This window comes from Vigna unguiculata, chromosome 9, assembly GCF_004118075.2.
Source record: "Vigna unguiculata cultivar IT97K-499-35 chromosome 9, ASM411807v1, whole genome shotgun sequence".
NCBI lineage: Eukaryota > Viridiplantae > Streptophyta > Magnoliopsida > Fabales > Fabaceae > Vigna > Vigna unguiculata.
The window spans coordinates 117,798-137,634 of NC_040287.1; the positions used below are offsets into that span (position 1 = coordinate 117,798).

Here is a 19,837-nt window from a genome sequence, read left to right on the forward strand (position 1 = left end):
CTCTCTTTATCTCTCAAAAATCTGGTTCCACACTATATTTATTAGTATATGTTGATGATATCATTGTCACTGGGAGTTCCCCTACTGAGTTGTCCAACCTTATTTCCACCCTTGCTGCTCGATTTTCGCTGAAAGACCTTGGATGTCTCACCTATTTCTTAGGCGTCGAAGTAATTCGTTCCGCTACAGGACTGTTTCTTTCACAAAGGAAATACATAACTGATCTTCTCCACAAATCAGGCATGGCTAACACAAAATCATCCTCCACTCCCCTGTCCGCCAGTGCTCCCTTACTCAAGGATTCTGGTGATCTCCTACCTTCCCCAACTGAGTATCGCACCCTCGTAGGAAGTCTTCAATACTTAAGTCTTACTCGCCCGGACATCGCCTTCAGCACCAACAAACTTGCGCAATTCATGCAACATCTAAGAACGACGCATTGGTCTGCCCTCAAACGGGTGCTCCGTTATTTGGCGGGTTCTTGCAACAAAGGCATCTTCATCTCGGCAACTGCTCCGCTAACCTTTCATGCTTACTCAGATGCAGATTGGGCGGGTGATAAGGATGATTATATCTCCACCACTGGTTACTTGTTATATCTCGGTCGCACTCCCATCTCTTGGAGCTCCCGGAAACAACGCTCTGTTGCTCGTTCCTCAACCGAAGCAGAATACAAAGCCTTGGCTGACACGGCCAGTGAGCTTCTATGGGTCCTATCCTTGTTCACTGAACTTGGTCACATCCCCACAGCCTACCCGGTTATATATTGTGACAATCTTGGTGCCACAAGTCTCAGCGCCAATCCTGTTTTCCACTCTCGGATGAAACATGTAGCCTTAGCCTATCATTTTGTTCGTGAAAATGTTCAAAAAGGCAAGTTTCGGGTATCCTTTGTATCTACTGATGATCAACTTGCTGATATACTCACAAAGCCTCTACTTCACCCTCGGTTTGATTCATTACTGTCCAAGTTGCCTCTCTCTTCCAGATCGTCCAACTTGCGGGAGGATATCAATTATAATAATTAGTTTTAAATTATACTAATGAGTTTTTATTAGTCAGATTTTATATATCAGATTTTCCCTTTATTTAGGTTAATTGTTAGTGCTAAATTGGTGGAGTTTGTTCCCTGATTCTTTCCAATTTACGTTACCAATCTGTATATTTATACTACTGCAATCCAAGAATAAAATATCAATTCAAACTATATCTCTATACCTCTTTCCCTACTTTCACTATTGTTTTCCATGCCAAACCTGACCATCTTCTCACTATCTCACCAAAATCTTCACACACATACTTCCAAATCCAATCACTTGCATAATAATTGGTTTCTTCCATGGCAGCTGAATTTCAAACATCAACCCATTTCTTATCTTTGCATGACTTGTTAATTGTCAAATAGAATCATTTAGACATGTATGTATGGCTTTTAATTCTGACAAATCATAGCAAGTTTAATGTTTGTATTGGGAACCAAGATCATCTCAGCCCAACTAGGGACAAATAGATCTCGACCCAATTTATGGATAAATACATATGGACTCAGGTATACAGACGTACATCTCAATACATGTGGGTGGATTCAGACATACAGACTTATATTCCAATACGTATGCTAAGGTCGAGTATATCTCAACCCATTGTCATCAAGGAAGCCAAGAAAATCTCGACCCAGTTAGGGGCAAGTGTATCTCGATCCAATTAAACGATACGTGATATACAGATGCCTACGGATGTGGATGCTCAATCCCAATTCTCGACACTTATAATGAGGTATTCATGTGATTTATTAGTGTTTAAGGTAATTAAGTTATGATTAAAGCCAAGTATTATAAAATAAGGTTTACTGGCAATATATGGTCTGAACTTAGTGATTACACATATATTAAAAAATAAAATAATTTGAATAGTTATGTGTAATGATATGATGTATAAATTCAAACAAATTTTTTTTATCATGTATAGATAAGTTGTAATTAAGGTAATTTACTAATTTGATTTCAAATGGTAGAGGATAAAATTGAATCCTTCTAAAAAAATGAACGAAATTGAATAAAAAATTTAAATAGATGAATAAATTGAAAATAACTAATATCACTATGATGTAGCATGATGATAATCTGTCACGTGACACGATTGTAATCTAATACGTGACAATTTTTGTATTTTTTTAAAAAAATAAAAAAAATTGAAAATTTCACCACGTGACATATACAAACACAATAAAAACTGAATCTTTTTAAATAATTAAAAAAATAAATTAAAAAAAAAGAAATGAACCCAAGAGAAAATTAAAAAAAACTAAATCATGATAATCTAGAATCAGGAATAAGGATTTTTTTTTCTTACCTTAAACCGGTGCTATGTGTCGGATACAATATAATTTTTAGTTTTGGTGGATAAAGACCAAATTAGTGTAAATACGTGTTTATCTTCATCTTTAGTTTTTACAGAAGGCTTTTATAAAAAAAAGAATTTACTTTTAAGTCAATAAGTTTTCTAGAGTAGAGTTTCGACGACACAATTAAACATTTTTTTTTATTATTTAAACACTAACAGCTCTACTATTTCAACGCCACATTCTATATATTCTATTTTTTTTATTTTTTTTATATATGTGCTTTTCACACATGAAATTTGAGGGGGAAAAAATTCTCAATGGTCTCAAATTGCTATTTTTTTATCCAAATAATTGATTTTTTTAATAGTATATATATATTTTATCTACTTTTTATCTCACTCTAAAATAAAAATTCTATATTCTTAAAGAATTATTAATTTTAAAAAATATTCTTACATCATAAATTAAATTATCCATAGTAAATATATAAAATTTAATTTATATAATTAAGTAGATATGTATTATGCATTATAATAATATTATAACCCAGTTTATATGTTGAAAAATCTTGTTTATTATTATAAAGTTTGATTATATAAAAACGAATATTTAGTTATAAATGAAGAATTTACTTGTTTGTTGGAGTGAAGAAAAGGAAACGACTGAAATATGGAAATAAATGCGGAAATAAATAATTTGGTTGCTGTGGTTAATGTGAATAACAGGGAGGAAGAGTAAAAGAAAAGCACAGAAGCGGCGAAAACGAACAGCCGAAAGACACATTGGAAGATCAATCGATAAATAGTAGCAGCAGCAAGGATTGTGGACGCAATGGAACCTTTTGGTGGCGGTCATGGTCGAGTTCGAGGTCGTGGTCGTGGTCGTGGCCGTCGCTCTCCATCTACTTCACCGGTAACTAATACTTGCTTGTGTTTGAAGGTAATTAGGTTATTATTTTTTAAACAAAAAAATTACTTTGGGGGTGTGACGATGTATTGCATGAATATGAATGGTTGTATGCAGGTTGTTGTTGGGAACGAGCAATGTGCGCGAGGTAGGGGCAGCGAGGAGAAGAAGCAACCGCAGAATTCATCACCTGATTCTCGTTCCGATTCTGACTCTGTTGGAATGGGAATGTCAAAGTTAAATATTGGCGATGACGTTGATAAGCCATCAGCAGCCGCCGCATCAGTAGGAGAGGGAGGGTTCGATATATGTCCCCGTAAACAACCTGGAAGCGTGGTTCTGAAACCTCCATTGCTTGTACAGAACAGAGAAAAGAGAAGATCCGGAAGTAGTAATAACAATGGCAATGGGTTGTCGTTGAGGCCTGGGATGGTGCTTCTGAAGGGTTACCTTTCACTGAACGATCAGCAGAAGATAGTGGAAAGGTGCAGGGAGTTGGGGGTGGGCGTGGGAGGATTTTACCAGCCTGGTTACGGGGAAGAGACCAAGATGCATTTGAAGATGATGTGCCTCGGAAAGAACTGGGATCCTCACACCTCTCAGTACGGAGAACGACGACCGTTCGACGGAGCCAAACCCCCTCACATCCCTCCCGAGTTTCAGACATTGGTCAGCAATGCACTTCGTGATTCCAACGCCCTCGTTCCTCAGAATCGCCTTCCCTCCATCTCACCCGACATCTGCATTGTCAATTTTTACTCCCAAACTGGCCGTTTGGGTCTTCATCAAGACAAGGATGAAAGTGAAGACTCTCTTCGCCGAGGCTTACCCGTCGTATCCTTCTCCATCGGAGACTCTGCACTGTTCCTCTATGGAGATCACAGGGATCCCGACAAGGCAGAGAAACTGCAACTCGAATCTGGGGATGTTTTGATCTTTGGTGGCCCCTCCAGAAATGTATTCCATGGAGTTACCGCTATTCATCCAAACTCTGCCCCCAACCTCTTGCTGCAACACACTAATCTACGCCCTGGTCGCTTGAATCTCACTTTCAGACAGTACTAAGTTAAATCCATATATATGGCTTTCTTTCTATTCTCACTAATCTATTCTCTCTTTTTTCTAAAGTAGCCTCGCATTTACTGAAACGATATGCTAATTTTGAAACCACTGTTATACTAATGGTTTGTTTTTGTTTTCCAAAATGTCTGTTCTTCACCACACTAGCTCGTTATTTGTTACTTTGCTTGTTTATCTATTATGGATCCACTCTCTTATTACTGCAATTCCGTCACAATGCTTGGATTCATCACTTTGTATACCGCAAGTTCAATTCTTTCTAGTCTGGATTTCCTCTAGAACCAAGTGTTTTTTTTTCACTGTTACGGTCATTGCATTTAGTCAAAATACAGTACTATTCCTCCCGCTGTTACCATTTGGGCAAGAAAACCATGTCATAATTCAACTTTCAATGTCTCCAAGAGCCATAAACGGCTTTGCTTTATTTTTCATTTACAAGATAAATTGAAATGTAATATAAAGTCAGTACCTTAGTTATTTTTTATTTTGGGTACAAGTATAGACCAACATTGCATTGCCCTCAAACAGAGCAGTCGAAGCATTCATTGCCAATGTTGGCTAAATACATTTAAATAATAAATAGCATTAGAGTTATATTGTTGCGGAGCTGTTTCTTGACTTTGAATCAGGCTCGGTTCCCCAATGCTAGTGCAGCGGAATCAATATGTACGAGCAAACAAGAATAAACTTTTTGCTTCAATCTGTCAACAGTCTCCACCATCCCTTCACTTTCCGTGTTGCAACTGCTCCTCAGTTTGTCCAGCCACTCGTTTGCATGCTTAAGGTGTGACAGTGTTAGAGCAATATTGTTGGCTTGCTCAATTTGTCTCCCTGCAACATCCTTACTATCCTTGCCCTTCTCATGGGAGCCAACAGAAAACCCAGCATCTAATGTCTTTTCCAGATACATCAAAAACCATGATCTTGTTTCATTTAAAAGTAACTCTCTCAGCTCGTCGATCTCTTTCATACCACCCCCTTTGGCCCATTCTTGTTTCTCAGTCCCTGATAGTTCGGTCAAAGGTTTTGAAGACTTTGCCGTGCTTTTAGCGGGCATCAAACCTGCTGTTGTGCCAGATTTATGCTTTTCTACGGGAGTTGAAATTCTGTATAGTTGAAGTGATTTTTCATTCAATTGAGCTGTACCATTTGGCTGGTCCATGAGCTGTTGGAGAGCAAAAAATTTGTTTAGTGTTGCATGAGGGTTCTCTGAAGATGCGAAAGAGCAGATGCTGGCGAACATACTGAAAACCAAAGAGGAAGAGGTGACAATTGAGGGGCACAAAATAGCAAAAGGGAACTATGCTTTCATTTGTAAGCCAAATTAACCGATGAACTAATGATGCGTTTGATTACTCCCGAATGGATGTATCGTCTATGTACAAACGAGTACCAAGGTTTAGATTAAAAGACAGTATATACCTCAGGCATTTAACTGTGGTTGTTGCTGCAGATGCTTCTTTTTGGGCTTGTACTACAACCTGAGATGCTAGATGTTTCCTTCTAAGAATAACCTTGGGTAAAATGAAAATAAAGTGGGCAAGGAGGAAATTAGGTTTGTTGTTTTGCATGATTGCCAAGTAAAGAATGATGTGAATACGCAATAACCAAGTGCTCTGATCCAATTAAATATAGTTTGTTTTAAGCCTAACTCATGTTTCAATGCACGTTTAGTGCTAAACCGTCACGTATTGGATTGGCGATTAATGACAATAATCAACGTTTCATTACGTTTAATAGAGGGACGTGTGATAAGAATGTACAAGAGAGAGAGTAAATTTCAATGCACCTTTCCGGGCCTGAGAAGCTTGGCTGGCAAAGAAGACCATGGAATTGTCTCAGTGCTCTTGCTTTTATCTTTAGCGCGAGACAACAAATTCATATTCAAATTTTCCTGTTTAGTAGAACTACTCTGTTTGGCAGAAGTCCGCACAGAAGGTGCTGTGACAGCTTCCCTGATGTTAGATTGAGCGATGTCTTGCTTTGGTGAAAATGCTTCAAGTCGAGTGCCACTTTGAGTCATCGGGAGCACCTGTGATGCTAAAATCTATTGAATAATTTTCAGTAACAGTGCAAAAAATATCGACCTGATTGTATCTGATAAATTCATTGAAATTCTTTGCAATTTTCGTTCAAGGCTAATCATTTCATAATTGTTTCTATATATCACTCTCACTTTCCCAGTTACTCCATACATAGCAAGAATCATACCTGACCTTTGATGTCTAGTTGCTTTCCTTTCGCAGATCCCACCTTTTTCCCCTCTACGCCCATTTCTATATCATTTCCTTTGCTTCCTACATTAGCCTCCAGCCCGTTGAGCTTGGAGTTTGGATTTAGAACACCCTGCATATACCTGGATGCAACACCTAGTTTTTCCTCTTTAATAACAATCTTGTGCCTTGAACTTGGATTCTCTTTGGCTTCTGTTAAATCCGTGGATTTGGAACCATTAACTCCATCACTATGAGGATGCTCTGATTGCTCTAACATCTGCATTAAGTCCTTAGGATTGCCTTGAAAAGGGTGGCGTCCAGGGAGTGGTCTAGCCCCAACAAGAATAGGGACAGGTGTGCCTGCCTCGATTCCATCCACATAAAAGAATTGCCCAAGCTGCAGCTTATTATTCAATATGAGCTCGTTGTCTTCCTTCGAGAGTGAAACATAGGTTGAGTGAGAAGAGTCGGAGACTTTTATGAAGAAACCTCGGTTAGGCCATAATTCAGAGCCAGATAGTGCAGGCACGATGCTGATCACCTGCAGAAGGACAGAGCGATATTCCCCGCGTACTTTTACGTTAGAGTTCATACTCTGTAGAAGCTTCAGTAGAACTCCAGGAACCAGGGATGCCATTCTTCTTCACCTTGCGACTCAAATTTTGTAACTCTTATGCATTATACTTTTCAAGTGTCAGTAATAGAAAATTGAATGTTATCATGAGATCTTTAGTGCACAACAAAAAAGTGAGCAGTTGATATGAAAGAAAAAGGAGCTACCAGAGGAGCATAAAGAAGCAATAGAAGTGAACATGTATGATATTACTGTTTATGGGTTGATTGAAAGCACAGGTTTACATGAAGGCTTAACAGAGAACCTCGAAAGGTTTGCATGAAGGGCACGTAACCATCGAATTCTCTTGGCTTCGAAGCCAAGCCAAGGGACCATCATATACTTACAACACATTCTGTCAGACACAAAAATGACAAATCAGCCCCTTTTATAACACAGAATAGATAAGAAAAAATGAGATATTATTATGTCCATCTCTTGGACATTGTGGTCTTTCCGGTGGTGGGGTTCAATCTGGTCGCGTTTCATTTTTTAAGTTAGAGGCAATGTAAACATTAAGAAAGGTAAGGATATTCCCATGTCAATTTCTCCTAAGATTACCCACAATGGATTACTTCTCTTTTGTCATTAATAAAAAAGATTTGTCTCTAAAATCGTATTTATTGATAATTTCACCAACAAATTTTAGGATTTTAAGTACGACATAATAAATCTGTTGATTATTTACTTATTTACAGTTTTTATTATCAATCAATACTTTTATCGATAACTTTTATCGGGTAAAATAAAGATTAAAATTTTTATTTTAACTTTATTGAAATTGAATTTGTAAAAAAATTATCAATAAATTCGTTGATAATTATATTTAAATATATATTGATAAAGTGGACATTTATATTTTTCACCAAATCTGATTTAACTTTTCTTATAAATTAAATGGAAATGGATAAAACAAAGAAGAAAGAGTCAAAAGTGATGAACGTAACAATAGCACGACACCAAAGTGACAACGATGACAATAATGGTAACGGACACGACAATAGCGGAAGCGTTAACACGACCATTGTACTTTAAGTTGTTAAGAAATTAAACGTAACTCAACTCCATTTTAAATTAGCATCATCTCTGATTTTGGTTGTGACTTTAATGAAATATGGCCTTACGCACGTCCCAACAGATGTGGATTCAGAGACTTCCAAGAAACAGTATAATTTAATAATTTATAAAACTTTCTTCTTACATTGAAAATCTTGATAAAACTTTTGCTTTAGATACTACAATATTGTAACTAACAGCGATACCACCCGCAAAAATAATCATGAAAGCGTAATCATTTTTATACCATAAAATGGTAAGCATCATCATTTTAAGGTAAACAAACCAAAATCATAAATGTATTCGTCCATAGTGAAAAAACCAATTGATATTTTTATTATTACTAATTTTAAATTTCATTATACTAACCAACCTTCTTTCAAATTAAAGACTTCAACACAACCCTCGATTTGAAATAAGAGAAATTGAATAGAGATGGAAACATAAAATGGGACATATATATTTTGAAGAAAAACAGCGATTCAACCTTAAAAAAACAATGCTTAGAATAAAAACGATAGCACAGCATAAAGGAAAAGAGCAGGTGCTCCACCTCAGACTTGACTATTGAGAGCAAACATGAAGATCATCACAATGACCATGCTACGGTGCTAACTCCTCCTCATGGAGCTCCCTTCTTCATATCTTGGAGCTGCTCCACCTCCCTTCACATCATCAACACCAATATCTATCAGTAGTAGTCACACACCCACTTTTACTTATATGTCACCGTATGTAATATGTAATCTAAGGCAGATACATTTTACAAACTCCTAACATTTCATTACCAACCCAACAACTTTGTATCCTCCTTTTTAATAGAAAATGACATCACAACCATGACATGGACAACAATTGAGATGCAATTGCACAGCTAGGAAGTTCAGAATCTTTACGACCAGAGCCTATACCATCAAAACTCACGTCTGTTTTAAAATGCACAACACACTGACAAGGCTAATCATAAAACGAAAAATGTGTATAAATATACTAACCCCTAAGCAGAAGTTCTGGTCGCTGGGATTGAGTTCGGATGTATTTTCTGTCTTTCCAAAATTAATTTCAGTGGAATTACGTCTATTTGATCTAGAACCTTCACCATTAGTCATGATGTACGTAGGTGAAGCAGGTGCAGTGGCTTGAAACATTTCTCCAAAGAGCTGTTGGAACTCCTCAAAACTCTCCTCCCCATTGTCCTGTTATGTCACATCACAAGCCACCCAGAATCACCAAACGTGAATTGCCCAATTGGCTAGTAACAAAGTATAGATGCATGCAAGCTGCTGCTGTTGCTGTTCAATACCAGACAACATAACTAACACACCCTTTGTACTGTACGTTGTATGCATAACAGTGCCATCAGCTACAATAACAATACTAACACATACAATAGCATATGATACGAGACTAATTTCTCTCAGAATCTCAGATGGTGGGCCCATGGTACGATGATAAAATCAATACCATATCATATCTATCACATGATTCATCTTAGCCATTGAGGCCCACCACTAAGACGAGACCAGGCCAACAAACATCATGAATTAATTTATTAATTCATGATGTTTGAAACTACGAACGAGTGCATGTGTTTGTTTATCACATTATATCCATGCAATCCAATATCTGCCTTTAACTCCTTCCCTTCCTTTCGCTTAATTTTAATTTCTGTTTTAGAATAATTGGGCATGAAACTTCATCCATAGCCTTCTCAAAATTCTGACAGCCCATTGTGCATCTTAGTGAATTCAACAAAAATCATTCCCCGCAACAACTATAAAAACCCCAAACCAATATCATTCGTCAGAAAAAGCTATGGCAACAACTTAGTATTTGACAGAGGCCAACACTCTAACTTTATCCATACAACATCAAAAAAAGACGTGAAAAGCGTGGAACCTTCGGTTCAGCAATGTTGAGAACAATTGGAACAAATTAAATGGAGATCACTTACAATGGGTTTTGATTGACTCATCATTGTGGCCATTTCATTCAAGAAATCACCCATGCCCTGCTCAAACAAACATACCAAATGGCTCATTACAAAAAGAACAGTCCTGAGAATGAAACCACCACCAAATTCTGATTCTGTTAATTGTATTTGTCCATATCCCATGTAGGAAATTCTGGTATGGACTTGATCCACCGGTTGGTTGGGTTGCGTGTAGATCACAACACAAGACAAGCAGTGGTATGCAAATTTAACTTAGCAAAGTTAGTGCCTGGCTAGCTTTCCTGAGTAAAGATGAAAACAAAGGATTTTAACTGGTCTCACATGGTACCTTTTCTCCAGGAAGAAGAAAAATGGACGATGCAAAGCCCAGAAACAGGACAAGACTGCTACAGACGACAGGACACCACACGAACAAAAAATTCATTTTTTAAATAAAGGAAGAAAGAAAGAGAGAGAGGAAAGTGAGCAAGGTCAAAGAAGGAGAAGGAGTATTGATATTAAAGCATATTTATTTATTTAGCTTGTAGAAGATAAGGGGATGGAGAGAATGAGAGTAGATACGGTTTGGTCGTCATCGCTGTCATAGACACCTACGTCGTACAGTAACCTTGTGTTGGCGTCAGATAAGACTGGGCAAAAACAGAGTGAAACTAATTAACAATGGAAGGAAGAGAAGAAGGTAACATGAATTGAATTGAAGGAGATTTGACCAACCAGAATAGGCGTGCTGGATTGCCTGGAACTTCTTCTTCCCTTCTTCCTCGTGGCTCCCTGAACAACGATCTGGGTGCCATTTCTATCCCATCAAACAAAACAAATTCCTTACTTTTTAATACCCAATTCATTCTATTCTGATGAGTCACAAGAACAAAAATCTTAAAATGAAATGTGCCAATTCATTCTAACCAGTGCAAGTTTCTTATAGGCATTCTTGAGCTCAGATGGGGTACACTCCTTCTCTATGCCCAGAACCTCATACAACTCCTCATTGCATTTCTCTCCTCCCTTCGCCATTTCTTCGATCAAACCAAACCCAACTTTCTTCACTCCGCTCAGCTCAACCAAACTTATCAAATCAAACCAAAAGCCAATATTTTTAATTTTTTATTTATTTATGCATTCATTACTTTTAATATTCTAAGTAAGACATGGATGGATCAAGGAACCTTTTATGATTTTTATTGGGAGGGAAGAGGAAAGCAGAAACAAAAACAGTTCACCCACCTTAAGAACTCTCCAGAAGCACCCTCTTTACACAGTTTCCCTTTTTTTTTACAAAGGTTACAAAATATACTATGTTTCAATTTTTTTAATATTTGATTATGGATTAGAGTTTACTGTAGACGAAGATGATGTACGGTGGAGATTGGAGACTAATACTTATTTATTATATGGTTGGAGTGTGTTTCCAGAAGGTTCCGTTCTGTGTAAATTGTACGAGAATATATATACCACTACCACATGTTGGATAACATTTGTCTGCTCCGCTGTAACATTTTCTAGATTTTGGTTGAGATTTTCGATTCATCTTAACCAATCCAAGTAAGATTATATTCGAATTATATTCTGGCAAATATTTTCACAATTATAACAAATACACTGAATAAATTATTTTTTGGTTATTAAAAAATTAATAATTAAGAGCGTTTTATGATTTCTTATTTTGATTAAATTGTTTTTAACAATAAATAATTATTATAATCTGACAGAGCAATTAATTTATTTAATTAAATTAAAATTATTTGGATAGATAGTGTACATAAGATGGTTGGATCGTTATTATGGTTGAAACAGTGATCTGAGGTTGTAGGGAGCAGCAATACTCTGATTTCCGCTCCAGACAAGCTGGGAAACAATCTGATGAGCACTTTGGGTGGGATGAAGAGAGTCAAAGAACACGTATTGCTTTGGATTCTCACATAACTCGTAATCTTTCACTTCTCTTCTACCTCCGCAGCTGTAATATCCCCTGTGGGGTCCACTGCCACAGCATGCCACGTCACCCTCTTTCAACCCTTTACCTCAAAAAACACTGAATCAGATATATATAAGCCATGCCACCAAAATCATATCTACTAAATATATGCACTACTTACCATATTTTGAAGGATTGTTTATGACATCAAAAGTTATGGTAAAATAATCCACGTATGAATATTTAAATCCTTCTAGTTCTTTCTTTAACTTCACAAGTTCCAGGTAAAGCACACTGTTATGTAGTTTGGGCAGTGCTGAGGCTTCTTCCACGCAGGAACCTTTTGATCCATTCACCAAAGCCTTCACGAATGGAACACAACCCGCAGCTGGTAGGTTAAAAATACCAAATTTCCTTCCTCCTGCCTCGTGTATCCCCTGATTCATACAATGCGTCAAATTAGAATGGTTGAACTTTGATGCTTCGATGCAGAGCAAAGTAAGAAGAAGCTGCTACATACCTTGATCACTGATGTAATATTACCAACTACCATCTCTGCATGTTTCTCAGCCGTGCGTGTATTACTTGAATTTTCTGACAAAGAGATTTCATAATCATTGATTCCAATGTTGATCAAGTAAACAGCTTTCGCAAGCAGAGCTGTGGTTTCTGCATTTCCAAGTTGCTGTCTCAATTCCTTGCTGACTTTCCTGAAATAACTGAGCTGAGTTTTTAGATCTATCACCTGCAAATTCAACACTGTCAGATCAAAATAGATGGCATGAACCAAAGTTAATTGAAGTCCAAGTCAAAATAATACAGCTAGCATCCAATTTCATTCACAATTAATAGTTAGCAAAAACACATAACAGACCAGTCCTTGATGGGTTTGAACCAAAGCCCTAGCTCCAGCTGATGCAAAATTGACTCCATCAACGTATCGATGATTACCAGGGAATAGATAGGGTGGGATTAGAGGCAACTTAGCATACTCAGCTGCAATAATATTGTAAGCAGTGAGGTATTTGTTGATCTTAATTAAACACATAAAAAAGCAAAGTTGTTGTATACCTATGAAATCTGGAAGAACACGACCGTCAGAAAATCTGCCTGTTGGATACTTGAAGAAGGTTTCCCCATATGGAGAGTAATTTGCCTGATTATCAGCAGTAGTATTTATGTAATTGTTGTTTCCAACGTCAAATAGTGAATCTCCAAATACAAATAATGCTGCGTGTTCTTTTGGCTCGCAAACATCACCAAGGCTTAGGCAGCAACTTATGCCATAGCTTGCCAGAAAAACTAAAAAACAGAACCCGAATTTTGAACTTGCCATGAGTTTCACTTCAATTTTCTAATGTCACAGTCTGCAACTTGTGTTTATATAGGCTACTTTGACTTCATGCACAAGGAAAACTAAATTTCCAGCATTATATCAGTAAATAATCTAAATATTGGAAATGTATTGTGGGAACATCTGCACAGATTTAAATCAATGGAGAATTGGTCTGCTCTGATTTTTTATTCCTCATTTAATTATTAATAATAAGCTCTTTTAGTCAAAAATATAACTTCTATGTTAAGTTATAGAGCATGACATGATTCATATTGTTGACTTTTTTTTTTTATCATAATGCATATAGAATTTGTTCGGTGATTGCATTTGTGATATAAGACAACTTTCTAAAGAGTTTATACTGTGTAATTAGATTTTGTCAACTAATTGAAACTGGGTTGCAAAATTTATTCTCCAATTATTGTTATATTTGTGCTGGCACAAAGTTGTCCACTGTCTATTATGCATGTTTGCTAGCTAGCTGATAACTTCAATGTTGCCTTTCACAGTGGCCTTTTTTATTACTCCAACTACAACATATCTATCCCAAATGGATCAAATGACACAACTACTACCATGAAGATGTCACAATCATGAACAAGGTCATTTATCTGAACATGGTTGGATTATAGCTGAAATAGAGTTTTGAGATTGTAAGGGCCTGCAATGCTTGAGTTGCCGCTCCACATGAACTGGGAAATAATTTCATCAGCCCTTTCAGTGGGATGAACTGAATCAAAGAACACATACTCGCTAGGATTCTCACACAAGTTGTAATCTTTCACTGCTCCTTTCCCTCCACAGCTGAAATATCCATTGTAAGGCCCGCTGCCACAGCATGCAACATCGCCTTCTTTAAAACCTTTACAACAATCACCAAAACCAAAAGTCAGATTAACTTTTCACTTAATCACTATAAATTTGCTAAAGCTACTTACCATGTTTTGAAGGGTTGCTTATAAGGTCTAGTGATAAATCAAAGAAATCCACGTATGAATATTTAAATTCTGTTAGTTGTTTCTTTAACTGGTCAAGCTCCACAGAAAGAACCTTGTTATGCAGTTGCGCTAGTGCTGAAGCTTCTTCCACGCAGCCTTTAGATTCATTCATAAGAGCCTTAACGAATGGAACACAACCCATAGCTGGCTGATTGAGAACCCCGAATTTCCTCCCTCCTGCCTTGTGTATCCCCTGATCATGTTCTTCATGTTAGATAATCATTCATTATATAGCTAGTTCTACTTATATGCTTCATCAACGCACCTTTATCACAGTTGAAAGATTACCAACTACCATATTTACATATTTGTCTGGAGTAATGACACTAGATTTTTGTGTGAGGTAGACTTCATAATCATTGCTTCCGATGTTGATCAAGTAGACAGCTTTGGCCAGTAGGATTGTGGTTTCTGCATCTCCCACTTCCTGCCTCAACACCTTGCAGACTCTATTGAAGTAACTTAGTTGAGTTTTAAGATCTATCACCTGCAAATTAAACATCAAAATGCTTGCAGTTGGATACAAAATGAGCAAGTCAGAAGAAGAGTTAACAATAACATGACAGTGCTATGCAATGCAACAGACCAGTCCTTGATGGGTTTCAACCAAAGCACCGGCTCCTGCAGATGCAAAATTGACTCCATCAACATATCTTTGATTACCAGGGAACAGATAGGGTTGGATTAGAGGCAACTTAGCATACTCGGCTGCAACAATAAAGTTCTGACTTTGTAAGCATGAAGGTGCAGAAACATTAATTAAGGAAGCTGGTAAAAGGAAAATAGAACAATCTTATGTACCTAAGAAATCTGGAATGACACGACCATCAGAAAATCTGCCTGTTGGATAGTTGAAGAAGGTTTCCCCGTATGGAAAGAAATTTGCATAGTTATCGGCAGTGGTATTGATGTAATTATTGTTTCCAGCATCAAATATTGAATCTCCAAATACAAATAATGCAGCTTCTTTTGGCTGGCATATGTCACCAAAGCTGAGAGTTATTCCATTGCTAACCAAGAAAACTAGGAAGCAGAAACTGGATTTTGAAGTTGCCATCAGAGTTTTACTTAAAATGGAACGAAATTTGTGTTTATAAAGACCACTGTCACATCATCCAGACTAAAAATAATCAAAAATTAGTTCCTAGGAGAAATGATTTTAATAAATATAAATAAATGATAAGAAAATACAATCTAAATAGAAATATAAAATTTCAAAGCAACCGAAAGCTTAATTAGCCCATCTCATGAACATATTGTAAAACAGTACAGGTTTATAAATCTTAAATTAACAATTATCAACATATCTCTAATGAATTATAAACCAGTGATTTTTTTTTTATCAATAAAAGCAAATAAAATTAATAAAGGCGGAAAGGTTGCCTGACCAATATACAAAAGAAAAAAAAAAGATATGTCACCATGATCCTCTCTAACTTATCTAAAAAATATATTCATTAAATTTTTTTCTTATTCATCTTCATCTCCTTATATAATGTTCACATGTCCTTCATAAATTTTTAAAGCAAATTATTAATAAATTATATAATAATATTACCTAAATTTATAAATTACTGATTTATTTTAAAAATAAAAATAATATTACATAATTATAAATTATATAAAAAAAGAATATTACTTTTCAAATACATCCTTTATTTCTAAAATACTATTGACAATACTTATATTTATTAACATGATCGCTGAAAGTAGTTTATAAAATTAATATTTACTCAAATGTTATTTCATAGTGTTAGATTAAATGAATTTGTTATATATATATATATATATATATATATATATATATATATATATATATTCTTGATTTTGTTTTTTTCCATTTATTTTGTCATTATATTCTCTAAATTTCATCGACAATTTATTTAGAACATACGACATTGTGTTGCTGCTTTTGACATTGAAGACGATTGTTTAGAGAACACCATATTTCTACATCATACATCATGTACAATAATTGCAACCTCAACATTCAGACATTTTGGACTTCTACGCAATGGAATTGAGTTGGAGCACGGAAGAACTTTGGTTCGGTAAACTTCTCCATCTCTTACATACCAACCTAACAACATTATTGAAATCAAATATTTATAATTTCTGCATCTTGCTCATCATAGTGCTCTTTTTGATCCTTCAAATTTTCTCACACGAGGATAACCGTAGAGAAATAACCGAGTTCAAAAATATCAGCACCCAAGACTGTTTCACAGATCATTATAATCGCCCTGCAACATCAATTGAGATTCCCTAAAGCTAAAACCATGGACTTTGACAGGGTAAAGAGCGCCTAAATAGCTATATAGTCCCATAATTTAAAAACAAGAGAATAATAAACTTCACTCGTGCTGAGCGAGTTAATTGTTTTCAACTCTATCCTCAACAGAGATCACAACCATTCCAGTGAGTAAGAAAAATGGAAATAACATCCTATTTTTGTCAGGCACAAGCAAAGATGTTACTTGGGAGGAATAAATGCAACAAAAACACAAACAAAATTAATGAACTCCGAAGGAAAATGAAAAATAATGTGCAGTTTATTTAAATACACAGGGAGGAGGCCAACAAAAGGCTGTTCAGAAAACTCCGCCAGCCATGGAAGGAATGTCATCAAAGCTCCAAAGGTTCATCAGGTTTCCACCATCCTGGGTTGTATCACAAGATAGCAAGGACTCCAATGAAGTATCATCCCAGCTCCCTCCAAGATAAGGCATCTGAAAAAACTTCAACTCAGATTCAATATCCACAAGCTCCTCAGAGAGGGTCTTGGAAGAATCATCTTGCATAGATACCACATCCTGAGAGTTAGTCTGATGGTTGGCATCCTGTGCAAAATGAGAATCGCGATCCAAAGGAGCAGAAAGCATGGATGAGATCTCAGGAGTTTTGGGGGCCTTTTCACTCCACCCAAGATCTGCATAATCAAATGAGTTACTCCCCTGATCTGAACTGAAGTAAAGGGTCACATCATCATTCGAAGGCAGAGATCTGAGTCCATTTCCACTGCCAGGGAATGAACCCATGTCAGCAAACTGGTTAACTAGGGGTTTCTGTTCCATCAGGTCCATAGGACAGGGAAGGTCCTTCTGATTGTTCCCAGCATTGAACTTGTGAACATTGGGTTGAACAATCTTCCGATTTCCCAGTGGATTCACCTTAGAACGTTTCACGGAAGCTTCTTCAGGGAAATTCACCTTGGCTTTCTTGCCACGAATCCTCCGTGCTTCAGCATCATAAGCTCTTGCAGCTTCTTCAGCAGTGTTGAAGGTTCCAAGCCAGACACGAACGCCCTTTCTTGGATCCCTGATTTCAGCTGCCCATTTCCCCCAAGGACGTTGACGAATTCCCCTATATTGATTCTTCCTCTTTCTCTTTGCAGACTTCTCAGCTCCACCATTGAATGCCACAGATTTCACTGCCCGCTCTTTAATAAACACATTTCACAGCGAGGAAAACAGACACTCAGAACCATTAAACAAAGAAAAGAACAATAATAATATCATACACGGATCATAAGAAAATTTCCAATTCTCCCAAAATCCCTTCGAGGACTTTAGAAGTCTCACCAATAAAGTAAATTCATTTTTAGTACTTTAGTTTTTTAATCAAGGCGAAGGTTACCACCCACTATACTGAGAAAGAGCAGTTGCAGTGGTGTGCGACCGAGAGACAGAACAGTTTGTGATAACAACAAAACAACATGATGAAATGAAACATCTATCAATTTCAACAAAATCCACAAAGTGATCCTTTGAGTTAAAATCAGTAGAAAGTGAACTCTTGTACGAAAAATGGATAAACATACACTCCTAAAGAAGAAGCATTTCTCCCAAAAAAATCATTCCAGAAATCAACTCGGGATCCATAACGAGACAAAGAATTTCTAGTAGATCTAGAAAATAAAATTCCATGTTATCAACTCCATAAACGAAAATCACAAATTAGATTCACTTTAAAATTGAGGGTCCAGAAAATCATATCACACGGTGACCAACAAAATTGATTTCCAGTGCATGAATACAAATTGGTCCGAAAATCAATCAGAAAAGTAAACATTAATAATTTTGCATACGAAAAAAATAGGGAAAAAGAGAATTGTGAAGAAGAGAGAGAAATTACGAGAAGAGGCGGAGAAAGCAAAGGGTTTGACTTCGTGGTCGGCGTCGACGTCGGTTTCGATGTCGGAATCGTCCTTGAAATCCCTAAAATCAGCCTCGAAGTCATCATCGGAGTGGATGACCTCAGATGTCCGTTTCTTCAAATCCGACCACAGGTAACCGGCGGTGATCCGGCGAGACCTGGCAGTGACCGCCGCCGGAATGAAGTCAGAGATAATAGCTCCTCCACACATCGGTCAGATGAAAAACAACACAGCTATGAATGAATATCCAAAGACTCGGTTTTGGTTGAATGCTGCGAATCGAAGGTTTTTGCTTTTTCTATTCTGCGTTTTCTAAGTTTACCACTCTTCATTTGTTTCTTTTTATACTCAACCTTTTTACACAAGAACGACTCTTTTGACAAGAGGTTTAAGTGATACTATAAAATTTACCTATAATAAATACTGATTTGGTACTACAACTTTTTAGAAAAGTTCAATTTGGTATCCGAATTTTAGGAATGTTTAATTTGATACCCAAACTTTTTAAACGGAATTATTTTGGTACATTCCGTTAAACACTACATAACGCTATTTGGCTTCTGTTGAGGTGGCACTGTACAAGGCATACGTGGCAGAAACATGGTTGGGCACGTGGTTTTTATGATAAAAAAAAATCAAAGTAAATAATTTGTGAAGTAAAAAATTTTACAAAAGCGTTATCGTCGATTTGGGGAAAAAATTAGGGATGTGAAATCGAAAAATTTGCAAAACGGAAAATTAGGACAGAAGCTAAATTTGGGAATTAGGGTTCAGTGGTTGATTTGCGTTCGGTGATCGGAGAAGAAGAACAAAGATTTCCTTCCGTTCGTTGGAGAGGGCGAAGCTGGCAAGAAGAAGCTTCAGCCGTTCTCCAAAATTGTCTCCCACCATTCTTGATAGTTCTAGCCGTTCTCAGCACAACTTCCATTCTGCAATTGCATGTGGGTGCTTCACCCAACCCTCTACAGCCACCACTATTACAGGACAATCTTTGATTTTGCATCAACCATGAATTGTGAGAGCAAGAGGAAGATGATTGAGCCCTTGACATTTTTTCAATGTCTAGAAAAATCAGAAGAAGAGAAAACCACCTATTAGGGCACTCTCCACAAAATAGGACACTTAAAGTTTACAAATAAAGGGGGATTCCAACTCATTTTATATGAATCATTGTTTCTGCCACGTATCCCCAGCACAATGTCACCTCAACAGAAGCCAAACGTCGTTATGTAGTGTTTAAGGAAAGGTACTAAAATAAACTCG

General features: G+C 36.8%; 5 protein-coding genes across 10 annotated transcripts; 1 reads left to right on the top strand and 4 right to left on the bottom strand.

The window, feature by feature from the left end:
* The first annotated feature begins 3,062 nt into the window (after positions 1–3,062).
* Positions 3,063–4,552, top strand: LOC114164497 (alpha-ketoglutarate-dependent dioxygenase AlkB homolog). 2 transcript variants are annotated; one of them, XM_028049198.1, is made up of 2 exons: positions 3,063–3,256; positions 3,368–4,552. In XM_028049198.1, the coding sequence occupies exons 1-2, from the start codon at positions 3,176–3,178 to the stop codon at positions 4,313–4,315; spliced, it is 1,029 nt and encodes a 342-aa protein (XP_027904999.1). In that variant the 5' UTR covers positions 3,063–3,175; the 3' UTR covers positions 4,316–4,552. The 2 variants fall into 2 exon arrangements, with proteins under 2 accessions (XP_027904999.1, XP_027904998.1); XM_028049197.1 differs by having other exon boundaries at positions 3,063–3,283; positions 3,368–4,551.
* A 235-nt stretch (positions 4,553–4,787) lies between these two features.
* On the bottom strand, positions 4,788–7,494 carry LOC114162397. 2 transcript variants are annotated; one of them, XM_028046267.1, is made up of 4 exons: positions 6,542–7,494; positions 6,120–6,362; positions 5,753–5,844; positions 4,788–5,574 (listed from the first exon to the last, which is right to left on the bottom strand). In XM_028046267.1, the coding sequence occupies exons 1-4, from the start codon at positions 7,181–7,183 to the stop codon at positions 4,956–4,958; spliced, it is 1,596 nt and encodes a 531-aa protein (XP_027902068.1). In that variant the 5' UTR covers positions 7,184–7,494; the 3' UTR covers positions 4,788–4,955. The 2 variants fall into 2 exon arrangements, with proteins under 2 accessions (XP_027902068.1, XP_027902067.1); XM_028046266.1 differs by having other exon boundaries at positions 6,120–6,377; positions 6,542–7,489.
* A 1,159-nt stretch (positions 7,495–8,653) lies between these two features.
* On the bottom strand, positions 8,654–11,456 carry LOC114162810 (dnaJ homolog subfamily B member 3-like). 4 transcript variants are annotated; one of them, XM_028046785.1, is made up of 7 exons: positions 11,394–11,456; positions 11,076–11,235; positions 10,884–10,965; positions 10,731–10,798; positions 10,170–10,226; positions 9,211–9,411; positions 8,887–9,120 (listed from the first exon to the last, which is right to left on the bottom strand). In XM_028046785.1, exons 2-7 carry the CDS (start codon positions 11,181–11,183, stop codon positions 9,031–9,033), a joined length of 606 nt encoding a protein of 201 aa, XP_027902586.1. In that variant the 5' UTR covers positions 11,184–11,235; positions 11,394–11,456; the 3' UTR covers positions 8,887–9,030. The 4 variants fall into 4 exon arrangements, with proteins under 4 accessions (XP_027902589.1, XP_027902586.1, XP_027902588.1 ...); XM_028046787.1 differs by having other exon boundaries at positions 11,336–11,426; XM_028046788.1 differs by lacking the exons at positions 8,887–9,120; positions 11,394–11,456 and adding an exon at positions 8,654–8,880 and having other exon boundaries at positions 11,076–11,341.
* A 422-nt stretch (positions 11,457–11,878) lies between these two features.
* LOC114162500 lies at positions 11,879–15,490 on the bottom strand. Its single transcript, XM_028046414.1, has 10 exons — positions 15,220–15,490; positions 15,005–15,126; positions 14,684–14,905; positions 14,359–14,611; positions 14,050–14,282; positions 13,156–13,438; positions 12,959–13,080; positions 12,605–12,829; positions 12,266–12,521; positions 11,879–12,184 (listed from the first exon to the last, which is right to left on the bottom strand). Exons 1-10 carry the CDS (start codon positions 15,473–15,475, stop codon positions 11,949–11,951), a joined length of 2,208 nt encoding a protein of 735 aa, XP_027902215.1. The 5' UTR covers positions 15,476–15,490; the 3' UTR covers positions 11,879–11,948.
* A 1,257-nt stretch (positions 15,491–16,747) lies between these two features.
* On the bottom strand, positions 16,748–18,907 carry LOC114163766 (ethylene-responsive transcription factor RAP2-12-like). Its single transcript, XM_028048071.1, has 2 exons — positions 18,553–18,907; positions 16,748–17,857 (listed from the first exon to the last, which is right to left on the bottom strand). Exons 1-2 carry the CDS (start codon positions 18,782–18,784, stop codon positions 17,010–17,012), a joined length of 1,080 nt encoding a protein of 359 aa, XP_027903872.1. The 5' UTR covers positions 18,785–18,907; the 3' UTR covers positions 16,748–17,009.
* Positions 18,908–19,837: the final 930 nt, after the last annotated feature.